Source organism: Bufo gargarizans, chromosome 4 (assembly GCF_014858855.1).
Source record: "Bufo gargarizans isolate SCDJY-AF-19 chromosome 4, ASM1485885v1, whole genome shotgun sequence".
Lineage (NCBI taxonomy): Eukaryota > Metazoa > Chordata > Amphibia > Anura > Bufonidae > Bufo > Bufo gargarizans.
This window is the reverse complement of record NC_058083.1, coordinates 357058579-357079111: the sequence shown is the minus strand read 5'-3', so window position 1 is coordinate 357079111 and position 20533 is coordinate 357058579. Positions and strand designations below refer to the sequence as shown.

The 20533-nt window shown below is 43.4% G+C and overlaps 1 protein-coding gene across 1 annotated transcript in view; it reads left to right on the top strand.

The window, feature by feature from the left end:
- The window catches only part of KMO (kynurenine 3-monooxygenase), an 866528-nt gene that overhangs the window by 501196 nt on the left and 344799 nt on the right, over positions 1–20533 (top strand). The window contains exon 13 of the mRNA XM_044291809.1: positions 4090–4191. Coding sequence (XP_044147744.1) covers positions 4090–4191 — 102 coding nt within the window. The remainder of the gene's footprint in view (positions 1–4089; positions 4192–20533) is intronic.

Here is a 20533-nt window from a genome sequence, read left to right as displayed (position 1 = left end):
TTTTTTTGGGGGGGGGGGGGAGTATTGGATTGTGGTGATTAATATCTCCTTGGTGGCCCAATTTCAACTTTTCACTGTGTATTCAATTGCCCCTTAATTCCACATTCTTGTTCCCTGTACTGCCTACTTTTACCTGTGCTTAAAATAAGGTTGCTAGGCATGGTCCGTCTATGTGTTGAAGGACGGAGGATGCAGGAGCACGCAGCGTGCTAGGTCACATTCCTGACCTCCATGGACTGTAAGTAAATTATTAAAGCCAGGTCCTCCCCAGCAGCTGATAACAGTGCCTGGGCTGTGTGCACTTCTCCCTGTCCCTGCGCTTGGCAGACGCTCCCTCACTCAGCAGAGCTGGAGTAGAGTCGCAGCAGCGCAGACCAGGGAAGGGAGATCTGCCATCTGCTCAGTGTATAAATGAAAACAACATGTGGTAAGAGGACCCCTTTGTGCTGCAGGAGATTAACCCTTTAGGGGGGAGGGCTCTGGTTACTGACACTTTTGGGGGGCTATTGTTACTGGCTAGTGAATGCTGGTCGGATTAGCCTCAGGGTGAGGGCAGTGGTGGCCATCTTAACTGAATAGTGAAATTGCAGTTTTATGCAGACTGGTTGCTAAGGGCTGAATCTTATTAAATATGGGGTAAGTCAGTCTAATAGTAACTGATTCTGGAATATCATGTTATTAGTAACTACATATATGAAAATTGAAATTAGGGTCTAAGTGTGACAGTTATCCTTTAACTTTGAATCTGTAAAAATGCTTGTACATGCCCTTATCTACCGCCTAGACTACTGCAACATTCTCCTCTGTGGCCTTCCTTCTAGCACCTCTCGCACCCCACCAATCAATCCTCAACTCTGCTGCCCGACTAATCCACCTCTTATCCTGTTACTCCTCTGCCTCTACCCTCTGCCAATCCCTTCAATGGCTACTCATTGCCCAGCGAATTCAGTTCAAAATACTAACTAATACATACAAGGCCGTCCACAACCTGTCCCCTCCTTACATCTCTGAGCTATTTTCCCAATACATCCCCACAAGCAATCTCCGATTCTCACAAGACCTCCTTTTCTCCTCTTATCACCCCCTACCACAATCACCTCCAATATTTCTCCTGTGCATCCCCCACACTCTGGAACTCACTACCCCAACATATCAGACTCTCACCTACATCTTGGAATCCTTCAAAAGAAACCTAAAAACCCACCTTTTCAGACAAGCCTACAACCAGTGACCCTGCTGCCTCTATACCGCCATGACCAGCTTCACCCTCACCTTCTGTTTCCTTCTCCCATATGATGTACATTGTAAGCCTTCACGGGCTGGGCCCTATCTCTTTCTGTACCAGTTTGTAACTCGTCTTGTTTACGCTTAGTGCAATTGTCTGTATTATGTATGTATACGCATTTTCATATGTATAGCGCTATGGAATAAATGGTGCTTTAATAATAAATAATAATAATTATAATATCATTTAAAAAGTTTGAATGGCCTCAATATGACATGTCCCTGAGGGCATGGCACAGCCGGGTCATATGCCACTTGGGGACATCCCACCACTGAGGTGAGTGAGTGGCTGCAATGGTGCATCCAGTATATAGGCGTGAGGACAATAAAAAAAAGTCCTGAACAACCCTTTTTATGAGTTTTGAAAACCTTCCGGGGAGCAGACAGACTTATAAAGAAATTAAAAATATTTTCCTACCTGATATAGATTCCTCCATTCCAGCTTTGTGGCTCGGGTCCCCATTGTATTGGAAGTGATGACGTCACGTATGTCATTTATGCAAGAGCTCAGCCAATAACTGGTCTCTATGAAAAGTCACAAATCCAGTGGATTTGCACATTTTCTGCACTAAAAGCAGGTGTCGGGGCCATATGTATGTATGAGGGGGAGGCCCAATTTGCTTTAACTGCCTAGGGCACCAAAACACCTTATCCCAGCCCTGTCTCGGAAACAAACTATTTCTCTTTTCATCTTGAACTGAATACAAACCAAAATATAAATGCTAATAACTAAACATTAGGAATAAATGAAAATATTATGATAGAATAACTATCTGTTCGGCAGGTTACTGTCTCTCCTTAAGGAAAACAGCCCTGAGTGGAAACTTACTGGAAGTGCTCTGTAGTATGGAGACTTATTGTCAATACTCCATGGAAAAAGAATATGCAATGAGGAATTTCCTGAGAAAAGAATGGAGAATGGCTCCCTATGAGCCAGGCCTCACTTTCACATCTCAAGGCTTGTTAAAAAGTCAGATTATGGCCTCATGCACACGACCGTTGTTTGGGTCCACATCTGAGCTGCCGATTTGGCGACTCGGATGTGGACCCATTTATTTCAATGGGGCCGCAAAATATGCGGACAGCACTCCGTGTGCTGTCCGCATCCGTGGCTCCGTTCCGAGGCCCTGCTAATAAAATATAACATGTCCTATTCTTGTCCGCGCTGTGCGGACAAGAATAGGCATTTATATTGCCGGCGCCAGTTCCGTTCCGCAAATTGCGGAAGGCAACACGGGCACGAACTGCGACCGCCGCGGCCACAATACGTCACAAAACCGTCACAGCGCACCTAGTGGTCAATCCGCAAACAGGCCTCCCAGCCACTTTCAGCACACCGACAGTCTAACTTGAGTCCGTACAGGGAGTGGACCTCCGATTGACCGCAAGTAAGCATGTGACGAACTGGACCGGAACTACACACAGGGTAGTTTAACTGCCACCACCTCACAATTTATGGGAGCGAGGAACCCACTATCTAGATAACACAACCGAGTAGCTTTCCCTTCGGAGAGGCTAGGGTAAGGTTTTGCAGTGTTTGAAAACAGGCATATGGCTGGAGAAATGACTTGGAGGTCATTTATTATATATCTATATACAATACAAATTATCACGATGCACAGTAATTATTAACACAATAATCAAGGAAAGTATAGTCCAATAAACAAAAAGAGAGAAAAGAAAGAAAATACTTAGTTTCCGCAGAAAAGATGTCCGTTGGTGAAATAGTCAGTTGCAGGGGTAAAGTCCAAGAAGCCTTTGTCCAGTGTAATATGCCTACAGCCCACAGGTTCTCTGGCTGAGGCCCTCTTTAGGTGTTGTTAAAAGTGGAGAACTCCTTTAGCAGATCCTAGGTCTGTGTTATAAAGGGTCCTAGAATCAAGGCGGGGAATTGAGAGTCCGCCTGCTGGGCAAGGCTGTATTCCTGAGGTGAATGTCAGTTCTGAAATATGGCATGTGCCATATCGTGGGATGTCTCCGCTGTACACAAGTAACAAGCACATATTCACATTCCCCACAAAATATGGAGTTCAGGGATACCAAATATTACTATTATAACTGGTTCTATGATGGGGTAACACCATAACTTTACCTGGGTACATCTTAGAGTTATGTTTGTCCTATGTAAATGTCCAGTGAATTCTGAGTGACACGATGATGTAATTTTTACGTCCGTAAGATGCATGGTCTCTCTTAAAAAGGTAAAAATCATATCTCAGATTCATGTGTCAATCTGGGAACCTTGGTGCCGGCCGTCTGAATCAAGTTATCTTACAGACCCTTATGGCAGCGACACCAATCGGCTCCCCCCAGGTGCCGTCTTCACACCTAGCTGTGATATCTCTTCAGGAAGAGAAGTTCTTTTGTCAACCTGAGGAAGCCAGCTGTAATTGCGTTATCTGCTGGGCATCTATTGACTGACTTGAACAAAAGGACTATGTCGTTCTCTGGGTACACAGAAGGACAGACGGAGACGCTCTGAATAATCAAATTGTAGGTTCTGGGGCCTAGGGAAATAATTACTGTTTTAATAGACCTACTGTTCAATACTGTTCAATAAGGCAGAGTAATATTGATAATATTGGGAGGACAGTTCAATATTCTCGCGGATCATCCGTGACAGGCGCCTTCCGTTTTTTGCGGACCGCAAAAAACGGCACGGTCGTGTGCATGAGGCCTATGACTCATATAGAGCCATTTCCACAAGGTGGAACAAGTGAGTTCTCTCTTTGCATAATGTATAACTATCAAAAACAGCATCGAAGAGATTTCTTTCTAATTTCATTAATTTTGGCTTTTTAACAGATGAGGTCCCATGTGAACTCCAAGTGGTTTCTTTATCGAAAATATATAGACAGCACTCTGCACATGTTAATGCCATCTACTTTCATTCCTCTTTACTCAATGGTAAGACCCTTAATAAGTATTACTTTTTCCAGTATGATCTCTCACTTTGACAAAATTTGGTGATATATATGCTAAAATATTTTATCTGGTTCACCATACTGTATCAAATGTAATGTCACATACAGTAAAAATAATTGAAAGAAAAAAAATATATATAACACACCCAGATAGAAATATCAGATTACAGCAAAACTGGACATGCAGTTAAGGCCTCATGCACACGACCGTTGTGTGCATCCGTGGCCGTTGTCAGTTTTTTTTCACGGACCCATTGACTTTCAATGGGTCCGTGGAAAAATCGGAAAATGCACCGTTTGGCAGCCGCACCCGTTATCCTGTGTTTCCTGGCCGTGAAAAAAATAGGACCTGTCCTATTTTTTTCACGGCCAACGGTTCACGAACCCATTTAAGTCAATGGGTCCGTGAAAAATCACAGATGCACACAAGATTGTCATCCGCGTCCGTGATCCGTGTCCGTGATCCATGTCAGTTTTTTCCTATCATTTCAATGGCAAACTTGACTTAGATTTGTTTTTCATTTTTCATGTCCGTGGATCCTCCAAAAAACAAGGAAGACTCACGGACGAAAAAACGGTCATGGATCACGAACCTACGGACCCCGTTTTTGCGGACCTTAAAAAAAAAATGGTTGTGTGCATGAGGCCTAAGTCTCCGGATCATATTTAAATGATTACAGGTGTGGTCTAGGTGTTTGGCTATATGGCGGGATGAATGAAGCAGCTATCACACCTGCGGTCAAGTTTCTAAAATATAGCACACAATTCCATAATTGTGAAGATCCACGTCTACTAGTTTCTGCCATTTGCCTCTACACATGCACAATATGAATGGTGTCTATGATTAGTCCATAATTATTAACATCAATTATGTATCATAATGTATAATCAATTATGTATCATGATATTTATGTTTGGATTATGAACAGATTTATAATGTGGGACCAATACTAAATGAACTGCAATTGTTAATATGTGAAGGTGTTATTACACAGTGAAAGAAAAAAAAACTAAGTGCAATCTATTATTCAATATTGAAGGAAATAATTAATTAGATATAGTATAATTTATTAATTTTCAGTTATTCAAAACGCTACCTTTAATATATGCAGCATAATAGCAGTATAATAGTGTGCATGGGCTTTGCACTGGCAGCTTATGGACCAGGATCACAGTCATCATAGGTTTTATTTTACTCTATTATTGTTTTATGATTTTTATTGTAATTTGTATTGCAATGTATTAAAGATATCTATTATTAAAGTAAAAAGTTTAAAGTAATATATTTAATAATACTTGGGAATATATTAGATTCCCTAATATATTCTTTTTTTCCCCAGAAATTGCTACTTGTAGAGCCAGTCATTTCAAATATACTGACTTGGGTAGTGTACCCTTGCTGAGAGATTGTTGACTGCTAGACACTATGATGAACTAAAAGACATTTTGTCCAGTTGACTTCGACTTTGAGAGGGGCCCATGCAGTGGCTGGGTTTGGGGTGGCCCCAATGTTATGCTGGGTCCCTCAGACACTGTTGAAGTGTCACCATGTGTTGCTGCTCTCCGGAAGGGATGGTAAGGTGTGGTGCACCCCAATGGGAAATAAGTCTAGAGAGTCAGGGCCTGCAGTAAACCAGGGTGCTTCTTTACTGGAGGGATTCAGGTGCAAAACAATACAGGCGAGGTGCAGGGCTGGCTCCTTCAGTCTCCTCCCTGGCAGGAGAAGGGTTTGATGCTGAGGAAAGGCCTGAGCTAGCTGTCCCTCTCTCTCTTCAGAAGGCTGGTACCCTGGTCCAAAGGTGATCCAGGGTCTGTGGCAGAGTATATCCCTGTCTCGGCATCTTCTTCTGGTCACTCAGTAGTCTGGCAGAGTCTCCTCTTCTAAGCACTTTTTTGTAACTGCAGCACACTAGGGGCTCAGACTGCTCTACTTATATACCATTTCTAGCTAGACTGGTACCTTCTTTTGTGAGGGGTGGAGTGGAGAAATTCAGCATAAACAATTGCAAAGTTACTACTTCTGTCTGACATAGACTTACATTAGAGCTTCATTAATACTCAATGGCAACGACACAGCAGTTTTTGTAGACAAAAACAAGTTTCCAGACATAACAACATAGCTAAAGCCAGACATTCAGAACGTCTGGCTTCTTCCCTCCAAAACATTGTCTTATTTAAACTCTATGGTAGTTGTGGAAAATTACCAGCTTCTCATTCAAAGTCAGTATCCATTAACCCTTTCCACAGAGCCTTGCAAATACAGTGATAATGAACAGGATATATATCACAACATATAAAATGCAGTTACACAGTATTAAACAGTGCAAGTTTTCAAGTGAAATTAACCGCCTCAGGACCGCCTAACGCAGATGTGCGGTCCGGAGGCGGCAGCCCTGCGCAGAGTGACGCATTTACGCGTCCTCTCGCGCGCGCTCACAGGAACAGAAGGTAAGCGAGTGGATCTCCAGCCTGCCAGCGGCGATCACTCGATTTTTTTTTAACCCCTAACAGGTATATTAGACGCTGTTTTGATAACAGCGTCTAATATACCTGCTACCTGGTCCTCTGGTGGTCCCTTTTGTTAGGATCGACCACCAGAGGACACAGGTAGGTCAGTAAAGTCGCACCAAACACCACACTACACTACACCCCCCGTCACTTATTAACCCCTTATGAACCCCTGATCACCCATGATCACCCCATATAAACTCCCTGATCACCCCCCTGTCATTGATCACCCCCCCTGTCAGGCTCCGTTCAGACGTCCGTATGATTTTTACGGATACATGGATCGGATCCGCAAAACACATGCAGACGTCTGAATGGAGCCTTACAGGGGGTGATCAATGACAGGCAGGTGATCACCCATATACACTCCCTGATCACCCCCTGTCATTGATCACCCCCCTGTCATTGATCACCCCCCTGTAAGGCTCCATTCAGACATCCGCATGTGTTTTGCGGATCCGATCCATGTATCCATGGATCCGTAAAAATCATACGGACGTCTGAATGGAGCCTTACAGGGGGGTGATCAATGACAGGGGGGTGATCAATGACAGGGGGGTGATCACCCATATAAACTCCCTGATCACCCCCTGTCATTGATCACCCCCCTGTAAGACTCCATTCAGACGTCCGCATGTGTTTTGCGGATCCGATCCATGTATCCATGGATCCGTAAAAATCATACGGACGTCTGAATGGAGCCTTACAGGGGGGTGATCACCCATATACACTCCCTGATCACCCCCTGTCATTGATCACCCCCCTGTAAGGCTCTATTCAGACGTCCGCATGTGTTTTGTGGATCCGATCCATGTATCCATGGATCTGTAAAAATCATACGGACGTCTGAATGGAGCCTTACAGGGGGGTGATCACCCATATACACTCCCTGATCACCCCCTGTCATTGATCACCCCCCTGTAAGGCTCCATTCAGACGTCCGCATGTGTTTTGCGGATCCGATCCATGTATCCATGGATCCATAAAAATCATACGGACGTCTGAATGGAGCCTTACAGGGGGGTGATCAATGACAGGGGGGTGATCACCCATATACACTCCCTGATCACCCCCTGTCATTGATCACCCCCCTGTAAGTCTCCATTCAGACGTCCGCATGTGTTTTGCGGATCCGATCCATGTATCCATGGATCCGTAAAAATCATACGGACGTCTGAATGGAGCCTTACCAGGGGGGTGATCAATGACAGGGGGTGATCAGGGAGTGTATATGGGTGATCACCCCTCTGTCATTGATCACCCCCCTGTAAGGCTCCATTCAGACGTCCGCATGTGTTTTGCGGATCCGATCCATGTATCTATGGATCCGTAAAAATCATATGGACGTCTGAATGGAGCCTTACAGGGGGGTGATCAATGACAGGGAAGTGATCAGGAAGTCTATATGCGTGATCACCCCCTTGTCATTGATCACCCCCCTGTAAGGCTCCATTCAGACATTTTTTTGGCCCAAGTTAGCGGAAATATTATTATTTTTTTGTTTGTTTTTTCTTACAAAGTCTCATATTCCACTAACTTGTGTCAAAAAATAAAATCTCACATGAACTCGCCATACCCCTCACGGAATCCAAATGTGTAAACATTTTTTAGACATTTATATTCCAGACTTCTTCTCACGCTTTAGGGCCCCTAAAAAGCCAGGGCAGTATAAATACCCCACATATGACCCCATTTCGGAAAGAAGACACTCCAAGGTATTCCGTGAGGGGCATATTGAGTCCATGAAAGATTGAAATTTTTGTCCTAAGTTAGCGGAAAGTGAGACTTTGTGAGAAAAAAACAAAAAAAAATCAATTTCCGCTAACTTATGCAAAAAAAAAAATGTCAATGAACTCGCCATGCCCCTCATTGAATACCTTGGGGTGTCTTCTTTCCAAAGTGGGGTCACATGTGGGGTATTTATACTGCCCTGGCTTTTTAGGGGCCCGAAAGTGTGAGAAGAAGTCTGGGATCCAAATGTCAAAAAATGCCTTCCTAAAAGGAATTTGGGCACCTTTGCGCATCTAGGCTGCAGAAAAGTGTCACACATCTGGTATCGCCGTACTCAGGAGAAGTTGGGCAATGTGTTTTGGGGTGTCATTTTACATATACCCATGCTGGGTGAGAAAAATATCTTGGTCAAATGCCAACTTTGTATAAAAAAAAATGGGAAAAGTTATCTTTTGCCAAGATATTTCTCTCACCCAGCGTGGGTATATGTAAAATGACACCCCAAAACACATTCCCCAACTTCTCCTGAGTACGGCAATACCAGATGTGTGACACTTTTTTGCAGCCAAGGTGGGCAAAGGGGCACACATATTCCAAAGTGCACCTTTCGGATTTCACAGGCCATTTTTTACAGATTTTGATTGCAAGGTACTTCTCACACATTTGGGCCCCTAAATTGCCAGGGCAGTATAACTACGCCACAAGTGACCCCATTTTTGGAAGAAGACCCCCCAAGGTATTCCGTGAGGGGCACGGCGAGTTCCTAGAATTTTTTATTTTTTGTCACAAGTTAGCGGAAAATGATGATTTTTTTTATTTTTTTATTTCTTCCTTACAAAGTCTCATATTCCACTAACTTGCGACAAAAAATAAAAAATTCTAGGAACTCACCATGCCCCTCACAGAATACCTTGGGGTGTCTTCTTTCCAAAATGGGGTCACTTGTGGCGTAGTTATACTGCCCTGGCAATTTAGGGGCCCAAATGTGTGAGAAGAACTTTGCAATCAAAATGTGTAAAAAATGGCCTGCGAAATCCGAAAGGTGCACTTTGGAATATGTGCCCCTTTGCCCACCTTGTCTGCAAAAAAGTGTCACACATCTGGTATCGCCGTACTCAGGAGAAGTTGGGGAATGTGTTTTGGGGTGTCATTTTACATATACCCATGCTGGGTGAGAAAAATATCTTGGTCAAATGCCAACTTTGTATGAAAAAATTGGAAAAGTTGTCTTTTGCCAAGATATTTCTCTCTCCCAGCATGGGTATATGTAAAATGACACCCCAAAACACATTCCCCAACTTCTCCTGAGTACGGCGATACCAGATGTGTGACACTTTTTTGCAGCCAAGGTGGGCAAAGGGGCACATATTCCAAAGTGCACCTTTCGGATTTCGCAGGCCATTTTTTACACATTTTGATTGCAAAGTACTTCTCACACGTTTGGGCCCCTAAATTGCCAGGGCAGTATAACTACCCCACAAGTGACCCCATTTTGGAAAGAAGACACCCCAAGGTATTCTGTGAGGGGAATGGCGAGTTTCTAGAATTTTTAATTTTTTGTCGCAAGTTAGTGGAATATGAGACTTTGTAAGAAAAAAAAAATGAAAATAAAAATCATCATTTTCCGCTAACTTGTGACAAAAAATAAAAAGTTCTATGAACTCACTATGCCCATCAGCGAATACCTTAGGGTGTCTACTTTCCGAAATGGGGTCATTTGTGGGGTTTTTCTACTGTCTGGGCATTGTAGAACCTCAGGAAACATGACAGGTGCTCAGAAAGTCAGAGCTGCTTCAAAAAGCGGAAATTCACATTTTTGTACCATAGTTTGTAAACGCTATAACTTTTACCCAAACCATTTTTTTTTTGCCCAAACATTTTTTTTAATCAAAGACATGTAGAACAATAAATTTAGCGAAAAATTTATATATGGATGCCTTTTTTTTGCAAAATTTTACAGCTGAAAGTGAAAAATTTAATTTTTTTGCAAAAAAATCGTTACATTTTGATTAATAACAAAAAAAGTTAAAATGTCAGCAGCAATGAAATACCACCAAATGAAAGCTCTATTAGTGAGAAGAAAAGGAGGTAAAATTCATTTGGGTGGTAAGTTGCATGACCGAGCGATAAGCGGTGAAAGTAGTGTAGTGCAGAAGTGTAAAAAGTGGCCTGGTCATGAAGGGGGTTTTAGCTAGCGGGGTTGAAGTGGTTAAGTAAGAAGTTTAGAACTTTGCATAGGGGAAATAGACAATGTTCACAAAGGTCCAGATGTTGTCTGAATATTTATGCTGTCTCCCATTGACAGTCTATATTATTTATGTGAATTAATTAGAATCTGTAATGAAGGACATTCTAATCTATTATCATAAATACCAAGCTAAAACGAGCTTGTGATCTGCGCTAAGTTAGATGACAAAAAGAAGGTGGTGGTGTATCAAAATATATATTTATTGAATAACAATAATATGGTGAAAACTAATATAAGAAAATTGGCGACAATTTAAATCCAATCAATGATATGTAAAATAGTAAGAAAGTCAAAATAATCTAAAGTACATATATTCACTATATAACAATGTCCCTCAATTATATTTTAAATCAATTTAATACCTGATTTCTCTCAGCCGACAAATGTCTGATTAAACCTAAATCTGGTTTATCTTTTATCTATACAGATATATATATATATATATATATATATATATATACATAATCAACCATACCGGTCTAAAACTGAATTCAGTTCCTTGGAGAAGATGCTATGTTTTCACCAGTATATTTTCAATCTCCCTAGATTAGATTAAGTTTTAGGATGATGGTGCAGGTACACCCCAACCTTATTCCAAAACAGATACTATACACAAAGTATGGTTAATTGAATATATATACATATATATACATATATATAAATATATATATATATATATAAAAATTATCCTATAAAATATAGGTAAGGTTATACTATACCAAAAATGTCAGCTAGCAGAAATCCGTTTCAATGGTTCTAAGATGGCTGCCTAGAATGACTGAAAAGGTGGTCAGGGCTGGATCTGATAGATTAAAATGTCTTCTTCAAGATGTCCATCCCAAGCTGATTCAAGAAGATGATGAGGATGATGATGATCTGCCTCCTGATCTCATCTAATGATCTGATGATGGTCCCTCTCGGTCAGCCCATACCATCTTTTTATCCTATCTAAAATGGGACTGGTCTAGTTTAATCAACTAGTGACATAACTTTATAACTATTACTCCCCTAGGGATTTTGCAATAAATTCCTTAATTCTATTCTTCCACCAGATGGCACCTAAGGTCCACGTATAAATTTTGGAATTAATTTGGATTTTACTTATTAACTGATTTTAAAAGCAGGATTTGAAATGTCTAACATGGAAACAATAGAATGTTGATCCTCACCCAGTAATCATTTATACACTTTGTAAACTTCCAGTTTAGTTACACAATCCAAAGTCCTACCCTATTCATGGATTATCACTGTCTGTTTGGGAACCACCATAAATGTTACTTAGCCATTGTCTCTGTTTTGTAAATCCATTGTTTGTTCTTGAACATTTGTGTCTACAAACTACAAACCCAAGAACAGGTTTCCTAAGACTGAAGTAATTTGTTAACTTACACATTGAAGCTATGGAAAAAAAAATCCCCTTAAAAAAAAAAAAAAAAATATATATATACAGACGTGGACAAAATTGTTGGTACCCTTTGGTCAATGAAAGAAAAAGTCACAATGGTCACAGAAATAACTTTAATCTGACAAAAGTAATAATAAATTAAAATTCTATAAATGTTAACCAATGAAAGTCAGACATTGTTTTTCAACCATGCTTCAACAGAATTATGTAAAAAAATAAACTCATGAAACAGGCATGGACAAAAATGATGGTACCCCTAGAAAACACAGAACATAATGTGACCAAAGGGACATGTTAATTCAAGGTGTGTCCACTAATTAGCATCACAGGTGTCTACAACCTTGTAATCAGCCATTGGGCCTATATATATGGCTCCAGGTAATCACTGTGTTGTTTGGTGATATGGTGTGTACCACACTCGACATGGACCAGAGGAAGCAAAGGAAAGAGCTGTCTCAAGAGATCAGAAAGAAAATTATAGACAAGCATGTTAAAGGTAAAGGCTATAAGACCATCTCCAAGCAACTAGATGTTCCTGTGAGTACAGTTGCACATATTATTCATAAGTTTAAGATCCATGGGACTGTAGCCAACCTCCCTGGACGTGGCCGCAGGAGGAAAATTGATGACAAATCTAAGAGACGGATAATCCGAATGGTAACAAAAGAGCCTAGAAAGACTTCTAAAGAGATTCAAGGTGAACTTCATGCTCAAGGAACATCAGTGTCAGATCGCACCATCCGTCGTTGTTTGAGCCAAAGTGGACTACATGGGAGACGACCAAGGAGGACACCATTGTTGAAAACGAATCATAAAAAAGCAAGACTGGAATATGCCAAACTACATGTTGACAAGCCACAAAGCTTCTGGGAGAATGTCCTGTGGACAGATGAGACAAAAATCGAAGTTTTTGCCAAGGCACATCAGCTGTATGTTCACAGACGAAAAAATGAAGCATATCAAGAAAAGAACACTGTCCCTACTGTGAAACATGGAGGAGGCTCTGTTATGTTCTGGGGCTGCTTTGCTGCGTCTGGCACAGGGTGTCTTGAATCTGTGCAGGGTACAATGAAATCTCAAGACTATCAAGGAATTCTAGAGAGAAATGTACTAGCCAGTGTCAGAAAGCTTGGTCTCAGTCGCAGGTCATGGGTCTTGCAACAGGACAATGACCCAAAACACACCGCTAAAAACACCCAAGAATGGCTAAGAGGAAAAAATTGGACTATTCTAAAGTGGCCTTCTATGAGCCCTGACCTCAATCCTATTGAGCATCTTTGGAAGGAGCTGAAACATGCAGTCTGGAAAAGGCACCCTTCAAACCGGACACAACTGGAGCAGTTTGCTCATGAGGAGTGGGCCAAAATACCTGCTGAGAGGTGCAGATGTCTCATTGACAGTTACAGGAAGCGTTTGATTGCAGTGATTGCCTCAAAAGGTTGCGCAACAAAATATTAAGTTAGGGGTACCATCATTTTTGTCCATGCCTGTTTCATGAGTTTATTTTTTTACATAATTCTGTTGAAGCATGGTTGAAAAACAATGTCTGACTTTCATTGGTTAACATTTATAGAATTTTAATTTATTATTACTTTTGTCAGATTAAAGTTATTTCTGTGACCATTGTGACTTTTTCTTTCATTGACCAAAGGGTACCAACAATTTTGTCCACGTCTGTATATAATATATATATATATATATATATATAATATATATATATATATATATATATATATATATATAATATATATATATATATATATATATATATATATATATTTTATTTATTTATATATATATATATATATATATATATATATATATATATATATAATATATATATATATATATATATATTTTATTTATTTATATATATATATATATATATATATATATAATGTATATAGGAAAAGAAAGTCCAATGGGAGCACCAACCTCAGAATGGGTGCAAAGTCCAGAAGGGGGTGACGGCAATCCCCAATGGTATAAAAACTGCACTCCAAATTGTGATGAAAATCCAAGCTGTTTTATTCACCCATAGTATGGCAAATCTTGCAACGTTTCAGCTCATACGAGCCTTCCTCAAGCATAGAGATGGTGAAAGTGAAGACTTATAAAGCATTTACAAGACGTGTCCCACCCATCGGGGTGTGGTTACAATTGATTTAAATTACAGACACATGATACAAATATAAAGTGCATGTTTTCAAAGTGACTAGCGTCATACGTTCTATAATAATAGGATACAATCCTCATTTGCGTGCGTTCTGGTGCCTTTCCCCCCTTAGCGTCATGCTTCTGCTGCCGCGCTGCTCGTTAGGTAAGTTGTCTCCCCGGATGCTCGCCTGACCATCCGGCTGTTTCGGGTAAGTAACTCTGTTTCGATAAACCCCCTCCCTCCGCTTGCTCCTCGACTACCGCCCCGTGTTCCCTCACCCACCTTCTGCTCCCGGCTATGCGGCCAGCGCTGTCGCCGCTTCCGGCACGGGCAGAGGAGGTCACGTGGGACGCCAAGCAGGTTTGCACAGCGTCTCGGTTGCCGCGCAACGGAGTCGGCGTCACGTGTCAAGCTCCCCCTCGCGGCTCCGGGGAGCCTTCGCAGCTCCACCTTCTACTTTCCAACCCTGTCAAGGGGAGGGGGTCTGTCCAGAGCCAATGTCAGGGGGGGTTGGGGCGCCACACTTCACCGCAGCAGCATGCTGGCAGGCGGCCGGCTGTGTAAAAAAAAAAAAACTCATCTGTGTCCTGGGGTGCATGGCCCCGCACCTTCACGTTTCAACCAGTTTTTAACAACACACATTTTAAAGTATTAACCCTCATCAGGGATCCATGCAGCCTTAAAAAGATTATGCAAATTCCCCACTCATGGTCAGCAGACAGGTGCTGGCATTTTTAGTCCTTCTCACTCCAGCCACATCCAAAGCTTATTTCTTCTCTCCACACAGTTAAAACAGCATCATCAAATCTTCTTAAAAAAATAAAATAAAAAAGGATCTCATGTCAGGGTTGGGACTCAATGGCTCGTGCGGGTTTGCAGATTCTCCCCCTCACGTTACCAATTATTTTGCAGACCCCGGGTGCTGCGCCACTCTTGCAGTGCTCGTCAGCCAGGTTGCTCTCATTCGCTCCCGTCTGAGCCGACCATCGCTCTTCCTCTTCACTTCATCCACGGACATTCCGGTAACTGCTTCTTTTCTTACCACATATTCGCCGTCTCTAAGTCCACGCTGCAATGCAACTTCCATTTCTTCTTGTCACCCGCGTCAGGGTCACTTCGTAGTCACCAGGTTGTCTCCAGTCACGTCTCAGGTCACGTCTTGTTCATGTCATCATGCTTGCTTCACTGTCATGTCAGTTAATAACATGGTGTTGACGTTATGTGGCAGGCCTATGTATCGATGGACGGTTACGACCAGGCTTTTGCCTCTTGACATCCCACGGCCTGTTTCCAGCCAGGCGTCCGTTCCTCCTTCCATCATTGGCCTGTCACTTTCGGACTCGCGTATTGTTTGCCATTGGCAGCCTGTGGCGCTCCAGGCTTACGTTCACGTCTCACCATGTCGGGTGCCTGCCACGGTTCAGGCTCACGTTTTTTCAGTGTATCATCTGTTGCCTGTCACGTTCAAGCTCACATCAGTCTGTCATCTGTGGCCAGTCGCGCTTCAAGCGGCTCACATATTGCAATGTATCATCTGTTGCCTGTTATGCTTCAGGCTTACGTTTTACTTTATCGTCTGTTGCCTGTTACGCTTCAGGCTTTCGTTTTATTTTCTTTATCTGTTGCCTGTTACATTTCAGGCTTACGTTTTTATTTTCATTATCTGTTGCCTGTTACGTTTCAGGCTTTTGTTTTAAATTCATAAACTGTTGCCTGTTGCGCTTCAGGCTAACGTGGTATTTGTATTATCTGTTGCCTGTTACGTTTCAGGCTTAAGTTTTTAAACTGTTCAAGCCAGGTTTTTGTTGGTCATCTGCTTCCCGTCACGCCACGGGCGTACCTTCACGTCACGCCGTGTCCGCCACCGGCTGCACGTTGATGTACATTTCCGGTTCTGTTGACTCTTACGTTTAGAGTGCACGATCGTTACTTCTCATGCCATGGTCTATCGTGCTAAAGTGTACGTAGATCATTTATCTCTCCCATTGACTATATCACTCAAGGTCTTACGTTTGTATTATTTATTTTCTGTTGCCTATCACATTGCAGATTAATTTACTGCTTCTGTCGTCTGTCATGTTTCAGACTCGATCCAGTATTCTTTTCTTCGGTACGATTTCAGGTTTGATGTTTTCAGTTTCATTTCCCTGTCTGGGGCCAAGTCCGGTTAGCCTTCTCACGTCACTTCACGCTTAGTCCACGGTCCCGCCGTTCAAAGCACTAGACACTCGCTCTCACTAGTCCTCCATTAACCACCATTCACGACTCGGGTGTCACTTCTGGTCAAATGTTATTTTCTATTTGTCGCTTCGCAGCTGCAGTATGTCGCATATGTCAAACATCGAGGAGGCCCTGTCGGTACCGGAAACACCCGCATCTGAGCGGCCCAGCTCCTCATCTTTAAGGAGTTGGACAATTCCAAAGTTGATTGCGGAGCTCAACCGGAGAGGGATCCAATACCCTGCCTCCGCCCGTAAAGCTGAGCTGTATAGACTGCTAATGGCTGAACCAGAAGCCCCGGACTTGGAGCAAGTCTCCATGTCCACCCTTCAGGTGTCCCTCACGCAACTACATGCCATGATGAACTCCATCGCCTCCTCGGTTTCGGATGTCCAGTCCAGACTCTTGGCCGTCGAGTCCTACCAGGGGCTGCCACCTGACCGGTCCACTCTAGCCTTGCCTGTAACCTCCACCCCAAGGCCAGTTCCCCCAGGTAGGGTTCCATACGCTCCCGAGATTTCTCCCTCGCATTTCATTCCCTGCCTGTCACGAGGGTGTCAAGAGCCACGCCTGACTCCGTTGTACCCGGGGTCAGGAGGTCGCAGCGGTTGGCTGCACGCTCTATGTCAGATAGGGAAGTTTCCTTATTGTAGCTTTCTGGGTTTGCTTTACAAACCCTTTTGGCTCACTCAGGGATCCGTAGCTCCTTCTCTCAGCTGTTCCTTGTCCAGCACTCCCAATCCTCCTTATATTCCCCTCTCACACTTCTCTGGTTGCCAGATATAGAGCTTCCTGCCTGGACATCTATTCTGACCCACTGGAGCTGTGTTGCTGCGTTCTCTGAGTGTTGCCTTAGAACGCTACCCTCCGGATCCCTGTTGGACCTTTGTGGACAATTGTTGCCGTCCACCTGGGTGTTTGTGTTTGTCTGTGTTTGTCTGTCCTCTCCCTGGTGTTTCCCTCTTAGTGCAGTGGTGAGGACTAGCGATCCCACCGGCCCGTTCATTATCTAGGGCTCATTTTAGGGAAAGCCAGGGTTTAGGCACGTGATCGCCGCACGGGGGAGGAACCCGTCTAGGGACGTCAGGGCAGTCAGGTGCCAGCTGCAAGGTGAGTTAGGGGTCACCACCTTTCCCTCTCCCTTGGGCAGGGCTTTCCCTGTTTTCCTCCCTGTGCGTGTTGCCGGTCATTACATTATATCTGGCCCTTATTTTTGTGTAGGTAAAAAAAAAAAAAAAAAAAAAAAAAATACATTTTTTTTATCTACTTAGAATCCAGTATGGATCCAATTGCTGCTCTGTCTGAACAATTTCATGGCCTGTCTTTGGAGGTTGCAGGATTGAAGGCGTCGGTCCTCCAGCAACAGCAGCAATTACAACAGACCGCAAGCCCAGCGGTTGCTACTGCTAACCAGGTTGTTGCGGAACCCAAGGTCCCTCTCCCTGACAGATTTTCTGGGGGAAGGGACAAGTTTTTGACTTTTCGTGAGGCCTGTAAACTATACTTTAAACTGCGTCCTTACTCCTCTGGTAATGAAGAACAGCGGGTGGGTGTTGTTATTTCCCTGCTGCAGGGGGACCCGCAGTCCTGGGCGTTCTCTTTACCTACTGATTCCCAGGCTCTTCGGTCAGTGGATGAGTTTTTCGGGGCCTTGGGTCTCATATATGACGACCCTGACCGAGTTGCACTGGCTGAATCAAAATTACGGAGACTCCTACAAGGAGAGCGGCCGGTAGAGGAGTATTGCTCTGACTTCCGTAGGTGGGCTACGGATACCCAATGGAACGACCCGGCTTTCAGGAGTCAGTTCTGCTCTGGGTTATCCGAAAGGGTTAAGGATGCGCTTGCATTGTATGAGACCCCCTTTTCCCTTGATGCAGTTATGTCCCTTTCTATCCGTATAGATAGACGCCTTAGGGACAGGTTGAAAAAACCGGAGCCATTAGTAACCCCTCCCAAGCAGCAGTTAGTCTGTACGGACTTAGACGAGCCTATGCAGCTAGGAGGAACTACTCGTCAGGTCCGTCCTCCTGAGGTTCGCCGTAGGCGTGGGGGTTGTTTTTTTTGTGGGGAGAGGGGTCATTTCATTAATGTCTGTCCTTCTTTCCTCAGAAACAAAAAACCGTCGGAAAACTACTAACCCCAGGCTGTGTGGAGGATGTCAGCCGGGGGGTATACGTTTCCTCCATACGTACATCGCAATTTGTGTTGCCAGCGGTTATTGTTTTTGGTGATAAGACAGAGACTATTTCTTTCTTTCTAGACAGTGGAGCAGGGGTAAATTTGATAGATGCCCATTTTGCCCGCACTATGGGTTTGTCTCTCTGTACACTACAGAGACCTATTCCCATATTTGCTATAGATTCTGCTCCTCTGTCTCAGAGAAACCTCACCCACATCGTTCATAATTTACACCTTCGGGTAGGGGACCATCATAACGAGATGCTCTCATGTTTTGTTCTGGAGGGGCTTCCCGCTCCCGTATTGCTGGGTCTTCCCTGGTTGGTAGCGCACAATCCAGTGGTGGATTGGCAGGCCAGGGAGATATTGGAGTGGAGTGAGCCGTGCAGAGAAAATTGCTTAAATAGCAATTGCTTAGTCGCCTCCATAGCTACCCTACCTACATTTGTTTCGGACTTTGAGGACGTTTTTTCTGAAAAGGGTTGTCAGAAGTTACCACCTCATCGTCCTTATGATTGCCCGGTTAACCTTATTCCCGGCGCAAAATTACCCAAGACCAGGTTATATAATCTTTCAGGTCCAGAGAGACAAGCCATGAAGGATTATATCTCCGAGAGTTTGGCTAAGGGACACATCAGACCCTCTTCTTCACCCGTGGCTGCAGGGTTTTTACTTGTTAAAAAGAAAGATGGGGGCCTGCGTCCTTGCCTAGATTTTCGTGAATTAAATCGGATAACCATCCGAGACCCATACCCTCTTCCTCTCATTCCTGACCTGTTTAACCAGATTGCGGGTGCTAGGTGGTTCTCCAAACTCGATCTTAGGGGGGCCTACAATCTGATTCGTATTAAAGAGGGGGATGAGTGGAAAACAGCGTTTAACACCCCTGAGGGGCATTATGAAAATCTAGTTATGCCTTTCGGCCTGACCAATGCTCCTGCCGTCTTTCAACATTTCGTTAATTACATTTTTAGTCATCTAATCGGCAGGTTTGTGGTAATATACCTAGATGATATCTTAATTTATTCGTCTGATCTGAGAACACATGAGGAACATGTCAGACAAGTACTACAGGTCCTACGGACGAATGAATTATATGCTAAAATTGAAAAATGTGTTTTTGCCGTTCAGGAGATACAATTCCTAGGTTATTATTTATCTGCGTAAGGTTTCCGTATGGATCCTAGGAAGGTCCAGGCAATTTTGGATTGGGATCTTCCTGAGAACCTCAAAGCACTACAACGGTTCTTGGGCTTCGCGAATTTCTATAGGAAATTCATTAAAAATTATTCGGTGATCGTAAAACCCCTTACTGACATGACTAGGAAGGGGACTGATTTTTCTAAATGGTCTGACGCCGCTAAAGTTGCTTTTTCCTCTCTAAAAGAGAGGTTTACCTCAGCACCTGTACTAGTCCAACCTGATGTCTCTCAGCCTTTTATTGTTGAAGTCGATGCATCAGAGGTGGGAGTGGGGGCTGTACTGTCTCAGGGTCCGTCTCCTGGCAAATGGCGTCCTTGTGCTTTCTTTTCTAAAAAACTATCTGCAGCAGAACAGAACTACGATATTGGCAATAGGGAACTGTTAGCTATTAAACTTGCGTTTGAGGAGTGGCGTCACTTTTTAGAGGGGGCAGTCCACCCTGTCACTGTGTTTACGGACCACAAAAATCTGCTGTACCTCGAATCAGCTAAGCGTCTCTCCCCTAGACAGGCTAGGTGGTCGCTATTTTTTACCAGGTTTAACTTTGTGATTACCTATCGTCCTGGGGTAAAGAATACCAAGGCTGATGCACTACCTTGTTGTTTCCCTGGAGGGGGTACTGTGAGTGAACCGGTGCCCATTCTACAAAGAGGAGTGGTTGTCTCTGCAGT